Genomic DNA, 25,312 nt, shown 5'->3' on the forward strand with positions numbered 1-25,312 from the left:
CTATCATTTGTATTTAGTTTCTGTACAGCCTGGATGGTTGGTAACTGTTTCCCATAGCATCTTCCCATAGCGGATTTTTTCTACTATCCAGCGGTTGTAGGTTGTATGTAATTCGTATCTGACACTGGAGTGATGTTAATTTGAGTTTTCCATTGCTGCAAGAGATCACGACCCTAGAGATTTATAGCTATATGTGCCACATAAGGTTTTAGTCTCCCTTTCTGTCCTTCCGGTCCAATGCAGACCACCGAGTGAACACTCTGTTGAACTCTAGATAGAGTTCCAATTCCCAAAAATTGTACATTTGCTTCTCTGAGTGGTCACTCCTGAGGTCAGGACTTTTGTGTAATAATAGTGACATCCGCGCCCGTGTCTACAATGCAATTAATAATTTTATTATTGATTTTTACCTTTAAATGAGGTCTTTTATCTTTGATGGAGGTCTGCAAAAATATGTGCTTTTCGTCTTGTGCAGTCTTATCTGATTCTTCATCACTGGTCAAACTACCATCTATAGCAGTATCATCTTTCACAATAGACAAAGAACTATCTATGCGTCCTGTGAGAGATTGTCTTCCACTGCTACTGGAAATGACTGGACCTTTTTCGATGTGGGGGTCTTCTTAAGTCCCCCTTCGGAGTTTTCTGGCCTTAACGGATTCCCTTGCATGTCCCTGGTTGATCTACATTCATTAGTCCAGTGTCTGTCCTTACCACATCTCCTACACAATCCAGAAGGCAGTGGCCTTTTGCATGAGGGGTTGTTAGAATTTCTTTGCCTACAATTTCTCCTTACATGTCCCATTCTACCACAGCTGAAACATCTAGGTTCCTAATGCTTTCGTCGTCTTCTGGAGTGGGCTCTTCCTACCTGAGGTTCTGGTTCATAGTAGTGATGAACCCTGGCCTCTTGGTACTTATATCGATCCCTGTAAGGTGTTTCTCCTTCCCAACCCCTTCCATCATCACCTCTGGAACTCTTAACTTCCTGCTGCCTTTTGAAACCTCTTGGGATAGCTTCTCCTGCCCAGACTCCAGCATCTTGCACACTATAGTCAATGTGGGCTATATGCAAACCCATTCTTCTAGAGGAGCTGATCTGATGGGCAAAAGTATTCGTTTGCATATTGGGTTTGCATTGTCATAAGCTATTGTATATACAATCGAATGCCTTACTGCTGGATCTGTTACTTGTAATTCTACTGCCCTGGTCAACTGGTCTAAGAAGTCCTGGAATAGTTCTGTTGGTCCCTGTTCTATTTTGGTATAAGCTTCCAGTGTTCCCCTGACTCATGAACCTTATCCCAGGTATTTAGTGCTGCTTTCCTGCATAGGGACAGTATATCTTCATCATATTCAGCCTGAACCTGTGGGTCAGCATAAATACCCTCACCCAGAATCTTATCCAGGAGAGCATCATGACCGTCTTTAATGGCTTGATGCTCAAGAAGCTTCCCCCTTTCCCTTATCAATGCCTTCCACTGGATTTGACAAGTATTCTCAAGTACAGCTGATACCAATCCTACCCAATTTGTGGGTGTTATCCTGTTAAAGGTTGCCCATGATTGTAATAGCTGTTTTATGTATGGCCTATGAAGACCATATGAGACAACTGATTCTTTAATATGCTTAAGATCCTTCAGCCTGGCTAGCTCAGTCGGTAGAGCATGAGACTCTCTCAGGGTCGTGGGTGGGTTCTTGCCCCACGTTGGATACCAGGTATAATGATCTGTTGTATGTAATGTTAAGATATCTTTATTCAGATAAACACCAGCCAAATGCAAGCCAGAGCATGCCAGGGAGAGCAAGGCAGACAGGCCAGACAGAAGGGTTCTCATGTGCCTTGCATCCCCTTAAAAACCTATTACACGTCATCCTGACCTCACCTTGACCATGCCCTGACAGGCACTGTCAGGCACACCGGTAGCCAGCCCTTATGAGGCATGGTTACGGTGTCTCCCTACAATGTAATAATGAGTAACGTGAAGGGGCGGTCTGCAGGTGCAAGTTCATTCTGTCTCCTTTATACCTTGTTATAAGAAGGCTTGTCTCTGGAGTGTCTCCTGTGTCTTTAGCATCACTTTTTTCATGATACAGAGGAAAGTAGGGCCAGTAGCTCCTGATATGAACTGAGACATATTAACTGGATGTAGGAAAGAAGTAATGGTTAATAATATCCATGCATCAGTTACATTAGGGAGCACTGTTCAATTTTGCCCATTCCCAACACATTTTTACAAGAAACACTTTAAAAGAGTAAAAATGGGTACTGAGGAGCTGACTCTGTTGGTAAAATATTTACCATTCAAGCCTAAAGGCTTGAGTTAAGATTCCCAGAAACCATGTTTTAAAAAAGAAAAAAAAAAAAAAACAACGACAAAAAAAAAAAAAAAACAGATGCAGTTTTGTGCATTTGCAATTTCCATGCAGAAGTAGAGATAGCAGGATCTGGGGTTTGTTGGCCAGCCATTTGGCCAAAAGTAAACTCCAAGTTCTGTGAGAGACCTTATTCAAAAAATATGGTGTAGAAGCAAATGAAGAATGATGGGGAATGTACTGTGTATGTTTATCTTATTGATTGTTAAATAAAGTTATGTTTGGCCAATGAGACAGCAAGTTAGACAGGAGTAGGAGTCAAAGAGGATTCTGGGAAATGTAGTAGAGAAGTCGTGATCCAGGCAGGAAGTGACATAGCAAGGAGACTCATATTTAAGCAAGGAGAAACAGGAAATGTCCCTTTTCCCCTTCGCATCCTCCAGCGGTGGGATGTGAGCCAATAGCAAGAGAGGGTGCCAGCAGAAGGCATCCTGTATAAGATAAGTCTTATAAAATATATATATTTATGATAATTAAGACTGAGCTAACAGATGAGAAATCCTAGTCATTAGCCAAGCAGCTTTGTACCTAATATATCTCTGAATTATTTTGTCCATCCACACGGCGGGAAGAACTCAGGCAGCTGGGAGACCGCCCACATGGCAGTAGGGCTCGGGCAGTTTTGGTGGAAAGATTTATCGTAACAGAGGAAGACACCTAATCTTAGCTCTGGCTTCTTCATGCATGCAAATACATGTGTATGTGAGCCCACATATAAATGCATACACATAAAAACATGAATACATATAGAAATACAGACGTTCATAAAATAAATACAAAGCAATATCCTTCATTGATCTACCTGATGCAAATATTTATTACTTTAATTGTAAACATTTATAGAAGTAAAACGGTCAACTAAGTCATAGACCTCTGCTCTATTGATAGTAACTTAATAAACATATCATTCACTTTGGATGCCATTCTGTCTACAGAGGCAGCACTCTCATACAAGTAGAATATAAGTGACCTAGTTTGGGTTGTATGAGGTTGGTGGCAAGCTTTTGAGATGACTGAAGAGCTGTTTGACACAAGCTTACACAGAAACCCAGAATGACCTAAGTCTAGGAGAGTGATTCTGTGGGGCTGCATGAGAAGAGTACATGCAGTAACAGGAGAGTGGGGAAGATAAGATACCTGTGTCACCCAATACACAGAACAAATGGGGAGCTGGCTGTTGGAGAGTTTGGAAAACATGGGTGTTGATGGGATAATGTATAAGGATATATGGTTGCATACTGAAACATGATCCTTAAAAGGAGACCAGATGTAGGGATATGGGATGCAAGTCTCTTGCTACCATCCAAGGGAAGGGGAATAAATTAAAACAGGACCTGTTAAGAGAATGAGAGATGCAAGGACATCTCCAGACAAAACATCTGAGGCCAGACATCCCAGGTCTGTGCTGACATGGGGTTAGTGCCATTGAACAGCTCCATCTGAGGGAAAGGGGAACACCAGGGACAAAAAGTACAGCAGGGAAAGGGGATGGGGGCAGAACCCAACAAATGAAATAGCTATGAAAATCCTATGTGGAAGTCTATTGTTTTAAACTAATAAAAATTTTATGTTCTTTGTCAAAAATCAGGTGTTCATAGGTGTGTGGGTTAATATCAGGGTCTTCGATTCCATTGGTCTACCTGCCTATTTTTTGTGCCAATACCAAGCTGTTTTCGTTACTATAGCTCTATAGTAGAGCTTGAAGTCAAGGATGGTGATGCCTCCAGAAGATCCTTTATTATACAGGGTTGTTTAGGCTTACTTTTGAGATTTTTTATATGAGTAATGAATTTGCATCATTCCCATGTCTTTCTCACTCCCATTCAGTTTCTCCCATGCCTTCCCACTTCCTGTGAAATTCATGACCTCTTCTTTAATTATTATTGTTACACACACACACACACACACACACACACACACACAGACACACACACACACACACACACACACACACACACACAGAGAGAGAGACCTACCTATTGAGTCCATTTAGTGTTATTTGTATGTATATGTGTTTAGGATTGACAAACTGGGATTAGATGACCTATCAGTAGACTGCAATAGAACTAATTCTCCACCCAAATGTCAGTGTTAGCTTCCTCATACTTTCTATTTCATCTTTTTCCTCTGTTCGATGTGTTTCCGACTACAGCAATTTAGGATATGCTGTCTCCCACCACAAACAGGTTTTCTTCGTGGAGTGAGAAGATGAAGATTGAAGACATTTTCCCACAGGCTGAAGTTTCTGCTCACATATTCTCCTTGCAGCTTCCTAGACAGGAAATAGCCCCATCCTTTGTGTTTATCCTGTGGTGCCCTCCAAACTCCCATGGTTAACACTGGTTCCTCTTTGGTAAGCCAAAGGAAGAAATAGGTGTTACCTTATGAAAAAAAGCCAATATGATATCTACATTTAATTCTCCAACATATAGATTATCACCAGGGGCTGATACCAGTCATAAGACAGACCACTTCTTTGGTGCTTTGGTGGTCAAAGTGACAGTGTTTGGTGAAAGGCATGTGTACCTTATTTTCCTCATCCACCTTGAGGTTTGAATTGACTTTTGCACACATAATAACACAGAGGTCAGATTTGACTCACATACACCATATGGATACACAGCATTTCCAACACTGTTTGTTGGGGATACAATCCTTTCTCCATTGTGTATTCTTTAGACCCTTGCCAGAGGTCAGTTAACATAAATATATATGGGTTGGGGCTGGAAAGACAGACCAGTGATTAGGAGCATTTGCTGCTCTTACAGGAAATTACAAAATGCAGTTACGCAATGAAAATGTTCTTCTTAAACTATATATATATATATATATATATATATATATAATTTTTTTTTCCAGACAGGGTTTCTCTGTGTAGCTTTGGAGCCTATCCTGGCACTTGCTCTGGAGACCAGGCTGGCCTCAAACTCACAGAGATCTGCCTGCCTCTGCCTCCCAGGTGCTGGGATTAAAGGTGTGTGCCACCAACGCCAGGCTCTCCTTAAACTATATTTTAATGCTGAGACTCAGTTCCATTCCCAGCACCCTAGTCAGGCAACTCACAATTTTCTATAATTCCAACTCCAGGATATCTGATGCTTCTGGCAAACACACACATTTACATATGAGTAAAAATAAATCTTTAAAATATTTCATGCTCATGCAAGCAACCTGAATTAAATATAATGTGCCACACACACCAAGGAAGAAAGGAAGAAAGAAAGGAAGGAAGGAAGGAAGGAAGGAAGGAAGGAAGGAAGGAAGGAAGGAAGGATGAAAAACAGAAAATAATAGAAAAAATAATGAAACTAAAATTTGGATTTTTAAAACATATACAAACAAAACTGATATGTGTAGGTTTATCAAGAAAAAATGAGAGAAAAGATACAGATATATAATGATAAAATGAAAGAGGAAGCATTATAACTGCTACCATAGAAACAAAAATATCATAAGAATGCCAGGAACAGTGGTTCATATCTGTGATCACAGATCTTGGAAGATGGAAACATGAGGGTTGAGAAGGTGACATAGTGATAGCCCTGTCTCTATACTACTGTACATCTATTGACAATAATACTATAATAATAATAATAATTGAAAATTAAAATATCATTAGAGACTACCATGAATGATTGCAAACCACCAACCAGATAACTGAAAAGAAGTAGGGAATCTCAGAAACATATGGCCCACAAAGAAGCAGTGTGAGTAAACAAAAAGTTTGGATAAACACAACTAGCAGTAAGATCAAACTAACTCTTAATCAAAATAAATAAATAAATAAGAGTTCAGGACCTGAAGGCTTCACTGGAAATTTCTGACATTTAAAGAATAACAAGTACCAAGCCTTCCAACATCTTCCCAGATCTGTAGTTTTCCAGTTCTATTTCACACTGATATCAAAACTAAAGACATCATAAGAAATGAAAACTACATGCCAATATTCTTGATGGAACTGATAACTCCCAGGCTTTCCTTTGTATCTGAGTGGCAGCATCCACAACACTTGAATTCTGTATGTCTACATAACGCCCAGGTCTGTTGCCAGATCATTCAGTAGTAGGACCTGCTTGGTCTAATGCCAAAATGGCCTAAGAATGTCTAGATGACCAAATACAGGTAAATACTTCCATAGGCGACCCTGTGCAGCAGCTGCCTCTGCTGCTTCCTTCTTCACAGACATCAGGACTCAGTTTCTTTGCCTCTTCCATGTGGACTGAAGACCAGTGGCTCTCCCGGAATATTCCAGGCCTTCAGTAACAGTTTGGGACTGCCAAGACACCCAGGCTCATTAACTGAGCAGTTATTAGATTCTCTACTTTTTCTTGTGTGAAAATAGCCATCTAATAAATAAATCATATATATATTTATATATGTTCTCTTCCACTAGAAAACTCTGGCCAATACAAAGATAAAGCCTAGGGAGCCTGCACAGGACTGACTTAGGCCCTCTGCATATGGGTGACAGATGTGTAGCTTGGTCTGTTTGTGGAGCCCCTAGCAGTGGGATCAGGGCCTGTCCCTGATTTTGGAAACCAATTCTCCATGCTGGGATGCCTTGCCCAGCCTTGATGCCAGGGGAGGAGATTGGTCCTGCCTCAACTGGACATGCCAGGCTTTTTTTATTCTAATGAGAGACCTGACCATTTCTGAATGGAGAAGGAGCTGATGAAGGAAGGATAGACAGGAGATGGGGGAATGGAACAGAAGGAACACAGGGAAGGGAAACTGTGGTTAGTATATAAAATAAGTTAAGAAATTTAATTAAAAAGTTTAAAAAAGGATAAACCTTAAATTTCAATTATACCTCCATACTACTAATTTTAAGTGTTCATAAATAAAACATAGCTATAAATACATATATGTTATAATGCATGACTTCCAAAGTCAAGTGAGGGTGGGGAAAAATAGGAAGAAGGAAAATAAATAATTTTCTAGAAACAAATTAATTTAGTATACAGAATAATTACCTTAAATGTCTCAATTGGGATACATGAAGAGTGAATGAGCCTTGTTTTAATTTCTACCATTTTATTGTAATGAAAAAGACTTTTGTGTGTATGTTGCCATATAGTTGTAATCACAGTTCTTGGAAGACCAGCCTAACCTCTATAGTGAGTCAAGGATCTACCTTACATATCAGCAATGCCTTGTTTTGAAAGAACAAAGCAAACAAAGTAAGATAAAAAAAATACCATCTTAAATATTTTTCCTGGTGTAAATGGGAACAGGTTTATTTTAACAACTAAAATTACGTTAAAAATTATCAATAGTTGTATTCCCCATATCTCCCTCTTAACAAAAATGGAGGGGAAATCATATACCCCATTGTTATCCTTTTAGCATGCAAATACCCCCAAGTTGTCCCACCTACAGAGATAGTCCAAAGACACTTGATATTTGATAAATACATCAAAATAGAATGTTAAAAGTACACAACTCATAACATGTGTAAAACTGTTATGCATGAGATGTCAGCATTTCTGTACCAATATAAGGAGTTGAGAATTACTGTCATTACAAATGCTTTCTGTCTCTTGTGGACATGACAAATATATTAATCCACTTCCACTAAATAATAGAGTTAATATCATAATCTTAAGACACATCACCCTGTAACGATAAGTCTTTCCACCAAGCCGCCTGAGTTCTGCCCACCTAGTTAGGGCCCCAGATAACATACAGAGACTTATATTAGGTACAGTGCTGCTAGCCAAATGACTAGGATTTCTTAATCTACAAATTTTATAAGAACTTATCAGATGCCAGCAGCAGGCATCTTCTCTTGCCGAGATCACATGGCAGCTTCACAGAAAGGAAGAGGAAGAGTTTCTGCTTGTCCCTGTTTATATTCTGAGGCTGCCTGCTATGTTACTTCCTTCCTGGATCACAAGACTTCTTTACTACATTTCCCAGAATCCTCCTCGACTCCTAGTCCCACCTATCTTGCTTTCTTATTGGCCAACAGCACTTTATTTATCAACCAGTAAGACAAACATGTACACAGGACTTTCCCAACATCTCCTCTTTTTTATCTAAATAAAAAGAAGGGTTTTCATTACCATTTATAACCAACCCCATTTAAATGAAAACAAACATTTATAAACAATATATTGGGAATTTGGGCATCATTCATTCCAAACTGCTTCCTGCTGGTTGGGGGTGATGTCCATACCATGGGGATCATGATAAAATACAGAAACCTGGCTGTAGTCATCTATGACTGCATCACCTCAGCTGTTTTGGATGTAGGATCAGTTGGGCCACTGCTTCAGGGGGTCTTGCCTGATCAAACCATATTAGTCTGGAAGGAATCCATGGCTTTCCATTTTCTGTGAAAACACAAGCAAAAACTCTTTTCCCGAGTAGCCAGTCCTTAGACTTCAATTTTGAAGACAAAACATTTTTAAAATGTCTAAGTTGTATTTATTTAGCAGCATTGATAATCAAACGTCTGTTAGCAGTTGTTGCTCCTTCCTTGGCAATCAAACCATTTAAAGACAACAATATAGCATATAGTATCCAGACTCTGGGAGTATTTTACATCTTTATGTGGCTTTTTATTATTCTATTTCTTTTACTTCCTTCTTTTTTCTTTTTTCATGAGACAGGGTTTCTCTGTGGAAATCCACCTGCCTCTGCTTCCTTCATCAAATCCTACCGCCACCACCGCCAGCTCCTCTTTCTTTCTTTTAATTAATTTATCCTGTTTCTTTTCTGTCACAAGCCTACATATATATTTTTAATTAGTATGTTTATTTTTCAAATTGTAATTTTTTACATAATCATTTATTTTTAATTTAGGAAATATGAAATGTATGAAAGAAAAATGTATAGAGGATATAAGAATGGATAGAATATGCAGTTACAGTGGCTAATAATAAGAACTGATTAAAGGCCTGCTATTAATAAAGAAATAGGTATTTTTAAACGTGAAAGATAATTGTACAATGAACAATATAAAGCATATGGTAATCTTAAATTGATTACATAGACATAAGTACTCTGGTAGACTTTCTTCTTGTTGATTTCATGGGGAAGTAAATAAAAAGCATACAGAGTAATCATAAATATGATAGCAAGCTAATGGCTTTTTTGTTCTAACCCGTAAGAAATTGTTGACAGGAAAGAGAAGCTCTTCCTGAAGGGTCTTTGGCAGCATCAGAATCCAAGGGGCAGTAGCAGGGAGCAGAGAACAGCAGCAGGTAGCATCCTCTGGTGGTACAGGTGTTATAGTGCTTGCATAGGCCTGGGAAAACAGGTTTCCCTGTCTTCTTACAATAGCTATAGTATCACAGCTCCTGGGCAGGACTTATGATCAGGAGTTGGTATGCCCTAACAGCAGCCAGTGTTTTGACTCCCAGGCTTGTGGCATCAAATGCCTTTGGTACTAAAGGCTTCACAGTTCTCTGAAATTCTCCCAGTGACAATGGTCTGCAGTTCCTCTTTCTTGATCTTTATAGACTTCTTCAGCCTCAACTCTCTTTCCTTTGTTCCTGCCCTTCACCAATCTCTCAATCTGTTCTACTGCATCCTGTACAGCTGTCAAATAGCCATCTGCCCGTGATTCTGGAGCTCAGCCTTCTGACTCCTCAGTTACGACTAGCACTAATGTGCTCCTGCCTCTAACATTGCGAACACTTGGCTGTCTCTTTTACTCTTTCTCTTGTTGCCAGCTCAGTCTGAGCTATAGAAGTCAGCAAGGAAAGAACACTTGAGAGAAAGTACTTCATCTGGGTCGTGTACTGCAACACCAGAGGAGGCAGGCCAGAGAGGAAATTCCCAGTTTATTCACCAAGTGAGACTGAACTACTTGTTACATAGGAAGAAAGCAAGCAGGTATTTACGCCAGTCACAGCCAAGCATGCATGCGAATGAGCTATATTTGCAGCAATCAAAGCAAACATCGCATGCCAATGAAGATTTCTGCTTGTAACAATCTCAACAATGTCCCTTTAGCACTAGTCAAAACAGTCTCTCTGCTGGGCTACTAGAGGAAGTACTCCCTCTGTCCTTTATGGAAATGGTGGTAGGGTCATCTAGAGTTCATTGAGGCTTTGTGATAGCCAGGAGTCTGGTATAAACCCATCTGGAACTGTCTTGACTATGACCACACCTGTGGAGTCAGAGCAATCAGTTATGATTTTTGTGTAGTTTTCTCTAAGTATTTATGGGATATTCAAAAAGATCAGTGTACACACAAAGGTAGTCTGCAAAAAGACAACAGTCTTTTTGCTCAAGAGAATCAAGGGAAACAAGGAATTCCAGTTAGGAAATCAAATTCCCCTTGACCCACCTTTTTTTTTTTTTGTCCATTAAGAGGAGAATGGATATCCAAATGTATGCTTGCAAAATGAACAGCTTACAGAGCAGTATGGTTAACACCAGCAGTCTTAAACAGATTTTGCAGTGTTTTATCAGTGCTTAATACCTCCTCTGTTCCCCAGGGAGAGGAGACTGACTCCCCTCATCTATCTCAATTATACACATATGCAATTTTGTCTTGATATTTTCATACATATAATAAAACATTTTCCAAGGCATTAAAATCTCTTTGAAAGTGTCATTTCAAGTGTGTGTTCCATCATATGGATATTATCCGTGAAATAACAACTTCAACATTATGTAAACATAAAAAGTGAATTTCTGACTATCCAAACAAACTTTTAAACAGTTTATGTAAGAAAGGTGATGCCAAGAAACAAGTCTCTTTGTACAGTTTTCATGCTACAATCTATGAAGCCTGGGCTGTGTGACAAATATACTCGAAGGCAGACCACAGAGCAGCCATGTTCTTTCATGTGCCCTACAAATTTTGTCCTATCCATTGCTTTTTACCTTTCTTCCAAAGGTGCCAGAGCATTACTGTTCTTCCTCCTGGAACTTTTGGCAGAAAGAAGGCTGAATATATGTGAGTTACCATGAGTGATGATCTAAACTAGAACTAAAGTTGTCTTTATAACCTCATGCCTTTCTTCAAAATAAGCCATTTAAAGATGCAACAACCATACAGCACAATAGCACTTCTTGTTGTGCCCAGTTCCATTTGTTTGCTTGGAAAATCACTTCCTTCCAAGGACACAGAAATAAGTTGTTTGTTGTCAAAGTTGGCACTATAGTCACCTTTCCACACTTGAGAGTGTGCCACTGGGTCTGTGGATGGACTCCCTTCATTCCCTGCAAATATTGCTGTGAAGGAGAGTACACATAACAAGGTGTGAGAGCCAGTAATGGCCAGCCTAAATCCTAAGTGAGATTTGCGTTATTCTTTAAAATATCTGAAATAAACAACTTCCCTGTAAGGTTTTTGTGGTGTCCAGCTGGTCCCTGCTTGGGCTGACTCTTACTGACTCAGGGATTCGTATCTCCAATGCTAGTCCTTTTCTTTAGCAGAAAGCTTCCTGCTATACAGTCATTTTGTGATGTCTAGAACTCCTGAAATGAGATCCAGATCCTTATCTGGGAAGTGCCAGATGTCATATTTCTTTTCAGAGCCAGGAAGATGACGCAGGTCCCATTCTTTACACCAGAATCTGAGGGCCAGGTGTCCCAGTGTTTGCTCCCCTGACTGCTGACTATGAGGGAGAGTTCCAGTATCAATATCCACTAGGCCTGGTAATATTTAACTAGCTAATTCACAAAATCTTACACACACACACACACACACACACACACACACACACACAAAGAGAGAGAGAGAGAGAGAGAGAGAGAGAGAGAGAGAGAGAGAGAGAGAGAGAGAGAGATACCTTTTGGAAGACTATGAATATGAGAAACTTTCTTTCCTGCTTACAAAACTCATATGTAATGAAATTTCAAGCCACCAGTGTTTCATGTGCCTCTCATAAAAAGCCTTTTTTAAAATCTGGTATTTTCATTTAGAGGACATAATACTATGGTGACATAAATTTCTTCATAAGTAAAGAAAATATTATTCTGAACAACTGACTTCATTTTTTTATATTTATGAAGAAGAATGGAAGCTCTACTTAAAATTCCAGAGCCCCATGATAGTATGCTACATTTCCTGGAATATAAAATCTTCTGAAATTTTCCTGGTAGTCAAACATCTGTTCCATGGTTCTCATTCTTGTTTCCATTGGAAAATCAAGTTTGGGACACTGAAGAAATACTAAAATTACATGGAAAAACTTCCATTATATATATCATTTTTTTTAATTGCTGCAAATATGTTCTGTGACAAATTGCCTTAAAGTCTGGGTATTAAAGAGTAAACATGTGTTTTCATTATGTTTCTTGAGCAGAGAATTTAATGTGCTCAGGTGGACTTGGCTAGACAGCCCTGGTCTTGACTGGACTTGTTTACATACCCGAGATTTACCTATCTGTCAGTTAGGAGGACGGCATCAGCAGGACAAGTGAAGCCTTTCGACTTCTCTGCACTTGCCTTTCTTCGGCAGGATAGGCTGGATTAGTTCTCTTGGCCTTTACAGTAGAGCAAAAGACAATCAGAAGCAACTGATGATGTGTTTGTTTGTTTGACAGGTTGTTGTCTGTTTTCCCAGCTGTGTTTGTACTCATGTGCTAACAACGTACATTAGCTAAAACGGTTTTCAAGTATATCTCAGATTCCTGGAGCAGGAGGACAAACTGTGAAGTCCTGTGGCTGGCTGGCTTCAAGGGAGAGTGAAGACAGATTAAAAGAGCAAATTATGCAAATGTATTTTGTATGAATTGTACATAATTTAGAAATACACGTAAGGAAATTAGAACCCCAAAGAAAGAGGGGCTTCATGCTAGTTATGATAGTAATGGGAACAACTGGGCCAGATGTTCTCAGCTTTGATCCCATGATTCAGGCTTGTAGGGGAGAAATGTAGTCTAAAGGGAGAGCCTGAGAGGCTTGTCCCCTTTCTTTGCCTAAGCACTGAAATGGAGAGCCTAAGGCAATTGACCCCAGAACCAGGCAGGTGATGCACAGCATTGGGAGGCAAGGAATCATGAAAAGACTGAGGCCAGCACAGTCCACAAAACAAATTCCAGGACAGAAAGGGTGAAATAAGATGACCTGATCTCAATACAAACACCAACAAGAAGAGGAGGGGAATTCCTAAGAATACCTCACAGGAGGAAGGGAAGGACTGAACAGGCCCGGTCAAAGGAAGGTCTTGCCTCCCAGGAAGGGACATCACAGTTTTGAAAGCTTACCTCACTGGTAATTTAACATGACTATTTCCAAGCTTTGTTTTATTCTTTCCTATGAAATGATAGCTGCCTTATGAGAAGGGGAGAGAAACTGGGACTTTATCTTCTCCCATTTGCCTAAACTGTAAATAAATCTATTTCTTTTCACCAATTTTGAGTCTTAATTTTCTTTAAACAGGAAAGACAGGCACCAGATTTCTGGGCCTAACTCCTGCCTTGAATGGACAAAGGAGTATGAGATGATGGTAACACGAGTCTGCACAAGACTTTTCCTAGCCTCCAAGTGGGTACCCCATAATGAGGAGCTTGTGCCCCTTGATGAGAGAATAGCAACAAAAGTGCTCCATAAGTCCTGCTGTTTTCTCTAATGCCAGGCTGTTCTATTTAAGGAAAACATGACCCAAATCCATCAAAACCATAGGAAAGAATGAAATTGACAGCAATTAATAGAGCAGATTCATGTGAAATAATTAAGAGGAGGATGATATCTTTATTTGAAGCCTCCTCTCCTCTTTCCTCTCCTCTCTTCCCTTCCCCTTCCCTCCCTTACTCTCTTCTTTTCTCTTTTTCTTTCCTCCATCTACCTCCTGTGGTGTGTGTGTGTGTGTGTGTGTGTGTGTGTGTGTGTGTGTGTGTGTGTGTGTGTTTATTGGGTATTGAGCAGAAGCCCCCTCTTGTAGACATATTTTTTTTTCCATCGGGACCACTAGCCTCTGCCTACATATATTTTTAAACACAGTGTAAACCTTTAGAGGTTTTTCTTCATCTGAATCTGTCTTCATTGTAAATCTTTACCTTTTTCTGGACACACTGTCTTTTATTTGGTAAACAACATTGCTAAAGTTAAAGCAGCAGCTTTTTTAGCTGCTGTCTTTCCAAGATGGCGGGGTAAGTTTACCGCCAGGACTGAGAGCTGTAATCACTGCCTTGGTCTATGCTGCCACCAAGGAGCATGCTGCTGGCTTGGAGATGTGGTCATTGCCACTGCCAGCTGCGTGGGGCACCAACCCACAACCCTGAGATTAAGAGTCTCATAGAGTCTCTACAGACTGAGCTAGCTGGGCCTCTTAAAAAAGAGCCCGGTGGGTCCCCTACCCCCCTCCCCACCCCATCCCCCCTCCCCTCCCCACCCCACCCCCACTTATACTGAGTGAGGAAACCTCTCTTAAAGGAGCCACTCGAGTCTCTGCTTGTCTCTGGCAAACAGAGACCACGAGAAAATGCTGCTACCAAGAAGACATGCTTGTCTCTGTTCCTTTGCTTCTAAAATCTCTTTTTAAGTTTTTGTGAAGTTTTTATGTGGAAGTTTGTAAAATACTACTGCCAGCTACCCGCTTGACTAGTCATGGGAAGGCGGCTTGAGAGTGCAGAATCCTAACCCCTAGAACTCTTGAGGGCTACAAGCCATCTCGGGAGTGTCGAGTCCAACACCCAAGAGCACAGGACATTGAGAATGTATGGAAGCTGCTCCGATGCCACCCAGTGGCTTGACAGGGCGGGCTTCGGTGGCAGGTTCCTCTCTTCCTCTGGGCACCTTGGAGGCTTGGGGTTATCCCACTCACTGACACCATCACCCAACTGGTTAATTAAAATGGGATAGAAACTGTGGAAGTGAGAATATTAAAGATACAAGAATAAGAACATGGAGAAAGACACATTCAAACACAATTGGAAGGAATGTAAATTGACACAGTTTAACTAATCTGTTGATAATAAAAATACTGACAAGACAATTACACTCAAAAAATTATCTCACAATGTGCTCAAAAAATGCAGAGATTATCCACAAGTAACATTCTACTTGGTATTGTTTAATACCACACACAAAATAAACCTAAAGGCCCATCCAAAGACCATGATTAATTAAATTATAATATAATCATACAGTGGAATTTTACATAGCCATTAAAAAGAATGAGGTAGTTTTTCTTATGCTGTTATAAAAAGATTTCCAAGACTCACATTATTAACTTTTATAAGTTCAGCATTCCAGCATGTTTTGACAAGGAGCTGTCTTGACAAGGTGATGTGTGCATGTATACACATATGTAAATAAACATATAAACGTGCACATATGCCATAGGCATGTCATATACAGAGAAATTTTCTGGAAGAATTCATGAGAAACTCTTTAGTAATGTCTGTTCCTTCTGTAGTTATGTCTTGCAGAAATTAAGTTTTCATCATACTGTATTGCACAATGTGATATTGTACATAACCTTGTGCTTTCTTTGTAATAATTACATCAGTTCTTCCAAGAACTAACTGGTAGCAGCGAAAATTCCAAACCTCCACTCATAGAAGAGTACAGATGTAAATCCATTAGAACATTTGCGCTTTCTAAGAACTTTTGAAGAGATAATTCCCAAGTCATCTTTCCATTATAAAATTTTAAGGAAAGCAAAACAGTAATTATGGTGTCTCTTAATTCATTTTTCTTTGTGCTAGATTTCAGTGGCTGATAAAGCAAGCCAGTCTGTGCCATTGACTTCACCTTGCAATGCCGGACACGCCTCCACTTTGGTCACAGTGTCATAGAGTGGATTGTTCTTCTCTGCGTAACTAGCATAAGGTTGCATTTCATCCTTGGGAAAAGCTCAAAGTCAAAATCCATTCAAAGGAGCCAGAAATCATTACCCAAATTACCCTTTTTTTTCTACCATGTTAGCATCTACTATGCTCATATATGTATCTCTGACTCACGTGAACAAGGCTTTGCTCTAATAATCTGTCAAAACATTTGTTGATTATCTATGTTTTGGGTGAGATGGTTGGTGGGCAAAAGTAGAAATGCAAAGGAATGGGGTGTGTGGGGAGTATTTCAAAAGGATGAGTCAAAGACAATAAGAACCTAGAGACTAGGGGGCGGGCTGTTTAAAGCTTGGAATAGAGAAAACTGATGGTGCTGAAAAGGGGAAGTCAAGAGTTAGACACAAGTTCCTGGAGAAGGAAACACCTACTTGATTTCTCCAGAGATTACAGTCCAAATAGGGCAAAGGTGACAAGGATGCAATTTTTCAGTTGAAAAAGTGTATTGGATAGATTATAAATAGCATTTGATAGGTAACTAGCAGAATAAGTAAGTTTGACTGCTAACAGTGTAAATCAGAATTGTTTTTGTTCAACTAAAACATGAATATTAATGCAATCACAGATTATGTTGCTAGATTTAAAACCATGCGGCTTTAAAGTTTACAAATATGTTTTCATTTATCTTACCTCCTCAACAACTGGAGAAGCTTCTGGTCTTGTCCATTTACATTTTCTAAAAAATAAAATAAAATAATCTGGAGTGGATGCAAGCAGCATCATTGTTTAGAATCACCAATTGTAGCATCTAAATATTCTGATAACTATTATGTGAGTTTCAGTAAATCAGAAATGAATGGAATACACTGATTAACAGTTATTATAAAAGTAAGAAAATTCTCAATCTTAGATTTAAAAAGTGAAATCTTGATGCAATAAAATATATGTGACAAAATCGCTTTGTTACATGAAAAGAATTATGGTAATTATTTTCTCAAATTAAAAAGAATAAGCATCCCCAGATTCTCAGCCCTTCCTGGCTTGAATCACAGTGACTGCACACCTGAGCAGTCCACTAAACACTGTCACTATGCAAAGTTGTACCAGTCTAACATTCCACTTGTCCCTTTTGCTTATGAGAACACTGTTGCTACTCCCAGTGAATCAGGCACACCCATATTTCTCAGCTTTTTCTAATCCAATAAGATTGAAGAGGCCAGGTGTTGGCGGTGCATGCCTTTAATCCCAGCACTCAGGAGGCAGAGGAAAGCTGATCTCTGTGAGTTCAAGGCCAGCCTGGTCTCCAGAGTGAGTGCCAAGATAGGCTCCAAAACTACACAGAGAAACCCTGTCTTGGAAAAAAAAAGATTGAAGAAAAAAATTATCAGTTAATACCTGAAGCCACAGATTTTCAAAAGGCAAATGCATCCTGCGACGATCAAAACAAAAATAGCAGATGAGACGATGTATGGAATATATGATCTTAATGCTTTGTCATCTGTAATGAGAGATAGAAAATTTTGTGGTTCAGAGGTTATAAATCCAGATAATAGGGTTTTTTCCATTGATAAAATGAAGGAGGAATTCATGTCTGGTACTGAAACACACTCAAAACCAGGTGGTGAGAAAGAGAATGAGCCCAGGGAAGGGGAGCTGCCACTGCTGCTTTGCTAAGTGGACACGGTGTCATGCTGTCTTCTAAATACTTATTTTATGCTCATAGATTGGTGCTGCTTTCGATCTTGGTAGGAGAAACTTCTGTTTGCAATGGGTGGTGATTAATGCAGGGACCCATAACTGCTCAAGGTTCTGAAAATTAGCCATTGTTAAATGGAATGTTCAGTCCTAATCACCGTATCTCTATCATGCATTGTATGTTCAGAGAACACAGAGGAAGAGGAGCAGAAAGAAAGTGAGAGCCAGAGGATGGGAAAGAGGGCTACAAACCACTGTTCTCCAGCATAAAGTGGGTGTTGAACTCACAGGAGCGGTGGCTCCATGTACAAGACTGTACTCTTCAACATTCCAGCACTGGTGGGGGAAGGGCTCAAAAGTTGTTCAATTATGTAATTCCCTACCCATGTTCATGCAAGCAACCTGAATTAAATATAATATGCCACACACACCAAGAAAGGAAGAAAGAAAGAAAGAAAGAAGGGAGGGAGGGAGGGAGGAAGGGAGGGAGGGAGGGAGGGAGGGAGGATCATGATCATGCTGGGAAGAAGAGATTCAATGGAAGGAGATTAGAGAGGCTAATGAAAAGGGTATGCTCAATGTAATAAATGTGCATACATATGCATATATATTGCAAAACAATAAGTTTTAAAAAGAAAACTTTAAAAATTTGCTTCATAACTTTCAGAGACTAAGTCAATATCTTTATTGATTCCAAAAAATGACAGAAAATAAAAGACATCTTTAAGGAAAAAAAATGATGTAGGACATTCTTCTATTACTTGCTGTTTTTGCAGTATACCAAGCCATCCTCTTTCTTCAGATAGAAAAAGGACGGGACTGGCAGATTACTCAGAAGTCAGATGTTTTGAATGATATTCATGTTTATACAGCTGTGGATGAGAAGTCATGTTGTGCAGACTTTGCTCCTAGCTGTCGTATTGTACTCTATAACTCAATATAAAGCTGTGGATGTTCTCATTTTTATCATTGCATCACACGCTTCAAATGTTTACATAATTTCTGATAAATATTGGCTTCACAAGACAAGACAGAATGAGCAGGGAAACCTGACTCTTACTTTGGACAACTGGAAGAAACAGGGAAATTAGGAAGTGAAGAAACACCACAAACATTAAGGTATTGTATCATTAATCTGAGAGTTAACGTCTACATATCACCGAAGTATGACAATGTTTTATGGTGACCTAATAAAAGGCATTTAGGGAAGTACAGATAAGAAGTATTTAGTACTGGCATTTCTTCTCACTTGATATGGAGTTACAAAATACTTCTCCAGCACAACAATTCATTTCCTTGCATTAGAGCAATGTCCTAGTAAGCAGCTCAAATTGTCTTCGGTGTTGAAGACTTACTTAAAGGGTAAGTTAAATACCAGGTCCCTCTCAAGGAAGAAGCAGCTTCTCTGTAATCCCAGCACTCAGGCAGCAGATAAAGGCAGATCATGAATTTAAGGCCAGTCTTGACTGCAAAGATCTTATCTCAGAAGAAGCAAACAATGACAAGAAAAAAAAAAAAATGGACCTACGAATAGTTCAGCAGGTAAAAGCATTTGTTGTCAAGTCTCAAGACCAGAATGCTATCCCATTTGATAGGACAAGTTGTCCTCTGGCCTTTCCACATTTAGTATGGCACATTCAGAAACACAATAAATAAACATACAAACAAAGGCAAAAAAATTAAAGCAGTACTCACCACCTTTGTTCAGTTCTGTGGACAGAGTCTGGTTGCCAGTCGGATGGGAGACAAAGCAGAACACAGCAGACACATTGCTGTGCTCCCCATGGTATGTGCTCCTCACAGTCACAGTGCCATTGCTGTGTGATTCATTCTTAGTCACATGATACCCATCTGGGGTCCAAGAGATCTGAGCAGCAGGCTTGCCTGCAATGGCCTCACAAACTGCAGCTCTCTTTTCCCCTGGAAACAGGGTTACTTCAGGGGGGACTGTGGACATAGAAGGGAAAAAGACTCAGCCTTGTCACAAATTCCAAAGGCATTTGATTCTGTTTAAAATCTGGTGGCCTGAAATACCACAATGTGTGACAAGTTGCTTACCTAGAACTTGGAGGTCATGTCTCTTTTGGAAATGCCCTTCAGGTGATGCCGTCTGACATGAATAATTCCCCTCATGACCGAGGGCCACTTTATTGATCTGAAGGTCAGGACTCTGGTCAGGTGTGAAGGCCCAGGTGATTCTCCTGTCCGTACAGTTGACTTCACCAATCTCATTTGTTTCTACATTGTAGGATATTAAGCAGGGAGGCTGGCCTCTGAGGGTTATTTTCCACGTTATTAGTACTATTGGTTTTGTTCCTGAAATACGAGGGCAGCACAGCAGAGCCTTTGTACCCATCTGTACAGACACTGGAGTGCTAGCTGGACACACACACAAAGAGAATGAGAAAATGAAACCTGTGTGTTAAGTCTGTCCACAGCAGCGTATATGAAGTTACCCTAGAGCATTGCTTGGTTAATGAGTGTATCCCAGATTATTATATTTTTCTCACATTTATTAGTTCTGTGTTCAATCTATCAGAATTAAGTACATTATTCACTTTCTAAAGTAAAACTTCAAGGCCTCTGGGCTACACACATGTTGCACCATAAAACCTCACATTGCCTGTACATGGACTTAAAGAGTCCATGATGGCTACAAGTTTGCTGAGTGGAAACTATACAACAAAACTGTCTGTTACAGTCACCTGTGACAAAAAGTCAATCATGCCATCACTTTAACTGGGAAAAAGCCTTGCTTCTGATAAACATTGCACCAACTATCTCAGCTATCCTATTTCTATGTCACTTGCCCCGTTGGGGTCCTCAAGTCCTCACAAGTCACATCCAAATCAAAGTCATCTAATTAGATGACGAAGGGTTCTTCAACACAGACCTGGGACGGTGCTAATCCCATAGCCTTTCTTACTCTAAGACAGCAAAGGTTCAGAGGCAATTGTTCAGGGTTCCTCACACCACAACCCTCACATCACCAGTCTGTTCCACTCATCCTAAATCTAGCCAGCAACCAAAGCAGTAGCTACTGTTTCTAAGCCATTCAACTCTCTATTCCCGCAGTGCTGGCCACAAGATAAAGAAGAAGGGTACCTTCTGTAGGTGATGAATCATTCTGTGATGTTTGATTCATACAACTTGACTCTAGAAAATATTTGAATAAAAGTGTTTAGATATTTAAACCATTGTAAGGCAATAATTAGAAGTTCAATCATCATTGATATGTCAACATCTTGAAAATTACATTTATAAGATATTAGTCAATTATTTCCCACTTATGAATGACCTTATTTTGTCAAATGGTTTGTAGAGTAAACCTGCTTTCCTTCTTCCAGCCCCTTGCCAGGTCCAGTGTGGACATTGCACACAAGATAACTTGGTTAAATTCCTCTCTCCAGATGTCATCCCCTAATTAAAGCCATTTGGTCCAATAATGAACATTACACAGATGAAGAAACAGGACCATCCTCTCTCTTTCTTCCTGCTTTCAACCTTGTGAGTGAACAACAGAAGTGAAGCAGAACAGAGGTAGGGACAGGGTACTGTTCCTTTCCTCTGCCCACTTTCTTGTCACATAGTTCCTGGAAACTATTTGTATTCTTTCCTTGAGTTCTGTAGAATTTCTCACAATTATAGTAATCCCAAGCCACGAGTCCCTGCACAGAGTGGGAGGCAGGAGAATCATGAATGTCAGAGCAGCTGGCCACAAAGTGAATTTGAGGCCAGCCTGGACTACGTGGTGATACACTGCTTAGAAACGAAACAAAAAATAGTCTTAATCAACTTCAAACTTGGTTTCTTAAACATTGATCTGCAATGTTTCATGCTTTCCAAGTGACAATTAAAGAGACAGGATGGGAAGAATAGAATTATTTTGTTATCCTAAGGTATTTACACTACTATGAGGTGCCAGTGTGCTTTTTAATATAGAATTGGACTAATTGCAAATGTGTGTCTCAACTAAAAGCAAAAGAATGCCTACACTAAATAACCTAAATAACGAGAGACAACAAAAGTACAGAAAATCTTCAGTTAGGAACATAAAAGTTTACAAAAAAAAAAAAAAAAAAACCCAAGCCTGTCATTTGCTGGAAAATGAAGTGACACCTGTTATTGCAGGGGAAAACAAAATAAAAGCCAAAGACCTGAAAATAGAAGTAAGATCACAGTGAACTGGAAAACAAAGGGTGACAGGAAAGGGGAATGGCTGAAGATAGAAGAAGAAATTTCTTCTTTCTTTACTTTCTTCAGAATAGAGGACATAGGTATAAACCACAAAGCTATAGCCACCTGGTTTTTAATTGAAATTAGATCTTTTCATAAAATGGATTCTAATTATGGTTTCCCCTCCACCCAGATCCTCCCACCCACACACGTCAGCACCCTTTCTTGCTCTCTCTATCATCAGAAAACAAACAGCCAACATGTAAAAATTGCTAGTAGTAACAAAGTAAGACAAAATAAAAACAAACAAAATAAATAGGACAAAACAAACAAACCTAAAAAAAAAAGAGCCAAAGAAAAAGCACAAGAAATACATACATAGAGACATACATATTTGCACACACAGAAATCCTATAAAAACACAAAACCAGAAACCATAACATATAAACAAAAGACCTGTATGGAAAAAAATGCCCAGACAAACTCATTATGACATCAAAAAAATCTTCAAAACTACCAATGAGTTCATTTTGTGTTGGGCATCTACTGCTGGGCATGGAACCTGCTCTTATGTGAGACTCTGATGGAGAAAAATAAGTTTTCTTTTGTGTGCGCTTATCAATTTGAGTCAGTTTCCGGGTTAGGGACTGGGCTCTGTCCACTTCCTCTCTCAGCATTGGGACCCCATCTGGGTTAGACATGTACAGGCTGAGTGTATGTTGCCAGGGTCTCTGTGAGCTCATATGTGTCAGTCCTTCTGTGTCTAGAAGGTCTTATTTCCTTGGTGTCTTTCCTCCCCACTGCCTCTTGCAATCTTTCAGACGCCTCTTCCATAGAGTTCCCTGAGCCTATGGTAGCATGCAGAATACCTTCCAATACCATGAACATTAGTCAATGGGGTGAAGGTTCTAGGTCCACACCAGCTTGACCTCTCCATGTCCAATGAGTTACAAAGATGTCTTCAGCAATAGAGCCTTGCTATCAATTTGTGGAGATAAACCAACAGCCTTGGTGATACAGCCACCTGATTTTTAACAAAGATGTCAAAAATATACATCAGGGGAAGATAACCTTGTCAAGAAATAGTGCTGTGAAAATTGGATATCCATATGTAGATGCATGAAAAAAAATTCCTATCTCACATGTCACACAGGAATCAACTTCAAATGGAGCAAAGACATTAACATGAGCCCTGAAACTCTGATGCTGTGTAGATATTTGAGTGAAAATTCATCCCCTAATCTCATAAGGAGTGGCATTATTAGGAGGTGTGGCCTTGTTGGAAGAACTCTGTCACTAGGGTAGGCTTTGAGGTCTCAAAAGCTCAAGCCAGGCCCAGTGTCATTCTCTCTTCCTGCTGCCTGCTGATCCAGATCTAGAACTCTAGGCTCCTTCTCCAGCACCATGTCTGCCTGTGTGCCACCATGCTCCTACCTTGAGGATTATGGACTAAACCTCTGAACCTGTAAGCCAGCCCCAATTAAACACTTTCCATATTAAGAGTTGCCATGGGCCAGGCGTTGGTGGCGCACGCCTTTAATCCCAGCACTGGGAAGGCAGAGGCAGGTGGATCTCTGTGAGTTTGAGACCAGCCTGGTCTACAGAGAAAGTTCCAGGACAGTATTCTATGAATTTGGAGGTAGAAGATGGACAGCTAGAAGTTCAAAGTACCCTTGACCGCATTTGGAAATCCTAAGTTAAAGAAAGAGGGGGAGAGGGCTATTGGGCCATTAAAAGACATGAAGGAAAATTAAATGCACATAACTAAACTTAAAGAAAAACTGGAAACGCTGCACACTTATTTCTGCCGTGTGGTACATTGGGAAAAGCAAAGTTATGGCTAGAGTAAATATGGGTTAGAGGAAAGGGAAAGATAAATGTACAGAGCAAAAATTATTTTAGGGCAACAAAAGGACTCTATATGCAGTGATATCTGTCTGACGGTCAGAGAATGGAGCTTGACACTAGCTAACCATAGAGCTCTGGATGTCTGTACAGACAGACAGGAAGTGAGCAAGCTGGGTGGAAACAGGATATAAGCAGGTAGTAATAGGAAATCCCTCTCTTGTCTGCTGAGACGCTAAGGAGGTAAGGTGTGGTAGTGGCTTGTTCCTTCTTCTCTCTGATCTCTCAGCATTTTCCTCTATATCTGACTTTGGGTTTTTATTACTTAGACCAGTTAAGAACTCCATTTACATCTATTTGATGTTGTAATCTTAGATATTGCTGTCATACATTGTTTAAGCCCATACGATACACAACATAAGGGTGAACCCTAAGGAGCCAAATGTATAAATTCATGAGCTGTAATAAATGCATCATTTTAGTGGGGACTGCAGATAATTGAGAAAGCTTCGAATGTGCAGAGGCAGGGCAGGCATAGGGATGTGGACATTGGCTCAACCTTCCACTGAGTTCTTCTGTGAATCTAAAACTGCTCTTTAAAAAATCTATTAATGTTTAATTTCAAAGTTACCCCCAAATGAAAATTCTGGAAACAGTATAAGAACAGAAAACATAATACTAGCTCATTGTTCAAAAGTGTTCTGGGCTAAACCATATTCCAAACATCAGATGAAAAGAGTTTCAGATAAGCCATGATTTATTTTAATGGATTGCATTCTTGAAATTGGTGCTAAATAAACAAATAATTTCAGAATGGAAAATTTGTCAACACTCTTAAACACAAAGAACATAATCTGGATAATACTACAAAACAGTGGTTCCCAACCTGTGGGTTGCAACCATCAGAAAACACATACTTCCAATGGTCTTAGGAATGCCCAACCATAAATTTATTTTGTTGCTACTTTATAACTGTAATTTTTCTACTGAGCAGTGTCTCAGTTCCTAAGACCATCGGAAATGTGTTTTGCGATGGTTGTGACCCACAGGTTGAGAATCTCTGCTATAAAATATCTCCTTTCCAAGTATTAATCAGGATGGTTCTGCTTATCTTACAAGATGAGGCATGTGCAGGGTAATGTGACAATAGAAAGTACTCTAGAAACATTAACTGCATATAAAGCAGTTTGAGAGCCTAAAAAATCCAACACTAAGCATCAAACATTGACTCATTAGGACTACCATTAAAGGATGGACATCAACTAAAATGTGATCATGCTTGCTTGCTTACTGCAGTAGAGAATCCCTTAGCACCTTGGTAAAATAAGACCTTTCTTTGCTGAACTTACAAATTTTGAAAAGAGATACAGAGTGGTAATATGCATAAATAAATTTCAGCTGGACCTTAGGATGTGGAACTTCTAAGAAAAAGAGAATTGCAAAGAAAAATAATGATGTTTAGAGGAAGCATGAAACAAATGGGTAGTTTAAAAAGATACAGGTAATCAGTGTTGCCAAAAAT

General features: G+C 39.7%; 1 protein-coding gene across 1 annotated transcript; it reads right to left on the reverse strand.

Moving 5' to 3' along the window:
• Window positions 1–15,085: 15,085 nt before the first annotated feature.
• Window positions 15,086–22,882, reverse strand: LOC100772714 (cell surface glycoprotein CD200 receptor 1). Its single transcript, XM_035444118.1, has 7 exons — window positions 22,825–22,882; window positions 20,875–20,925; window positions 19,828–20,148; window positions 19,465–19,716; window positions 17,470–17,572; window positions 16,765–16,810; window positions 15,086–16,130 (listed from the first exon to the last, which is right to left on the reverse strand). The coding sequence occupies exons 1-7, from the start codon at window positions 22,880–22,882 to the stop codon at window positions 15,990–15,992; spliced, it is 972 nt and encodes a 323-aa protein (XP_035300009.1). The 3' UTR covers window positions 15,086–15,989.
• Window positions 22,883–25,312: the final 2,430 nt, after the last annotated feature.

This window comes from Cricetulus griseus, chromosome 4 (assembly GCF_003668045.3).
Source record: "Cricetulus griseus strain 17A/GY chromosome 4, alternate assembly CriGri-PICRH-1.0, whole genome shotgun sequence".
NCBI classification, from domain to species: Eukaryota; Metazoa; Chordata; class Mammalia; order Rodentia; family Cricetidae; genus Cricetulus; species Cricetulus griseus.

Excerpts from the sequence above, each read along its gene's own strand:
- LOC100772714 (XM_035444118.1), bottom strand. The coding sequence starts at position 22,882 with ATGGAGAGGTCAAGCTGGTGTGGACCTAGAACCTTCACCCCATTGACT. Across the intron at positions 20,926-22,824 it reads CCCATTGACTAATGTTCATG|AGTCAAGTTGTATGAATCAA; the intron begins GTATTGGAAGGT and ends AATATTTTCTAG. Across the intron at positions 19,717-19,827 it reads ACATGACCTCCAAGTTCTAG|TCCCCCCTGAAGTAACCCTG; the intron begins GTAAGCAACTTG and ends CTATGTCCACAG.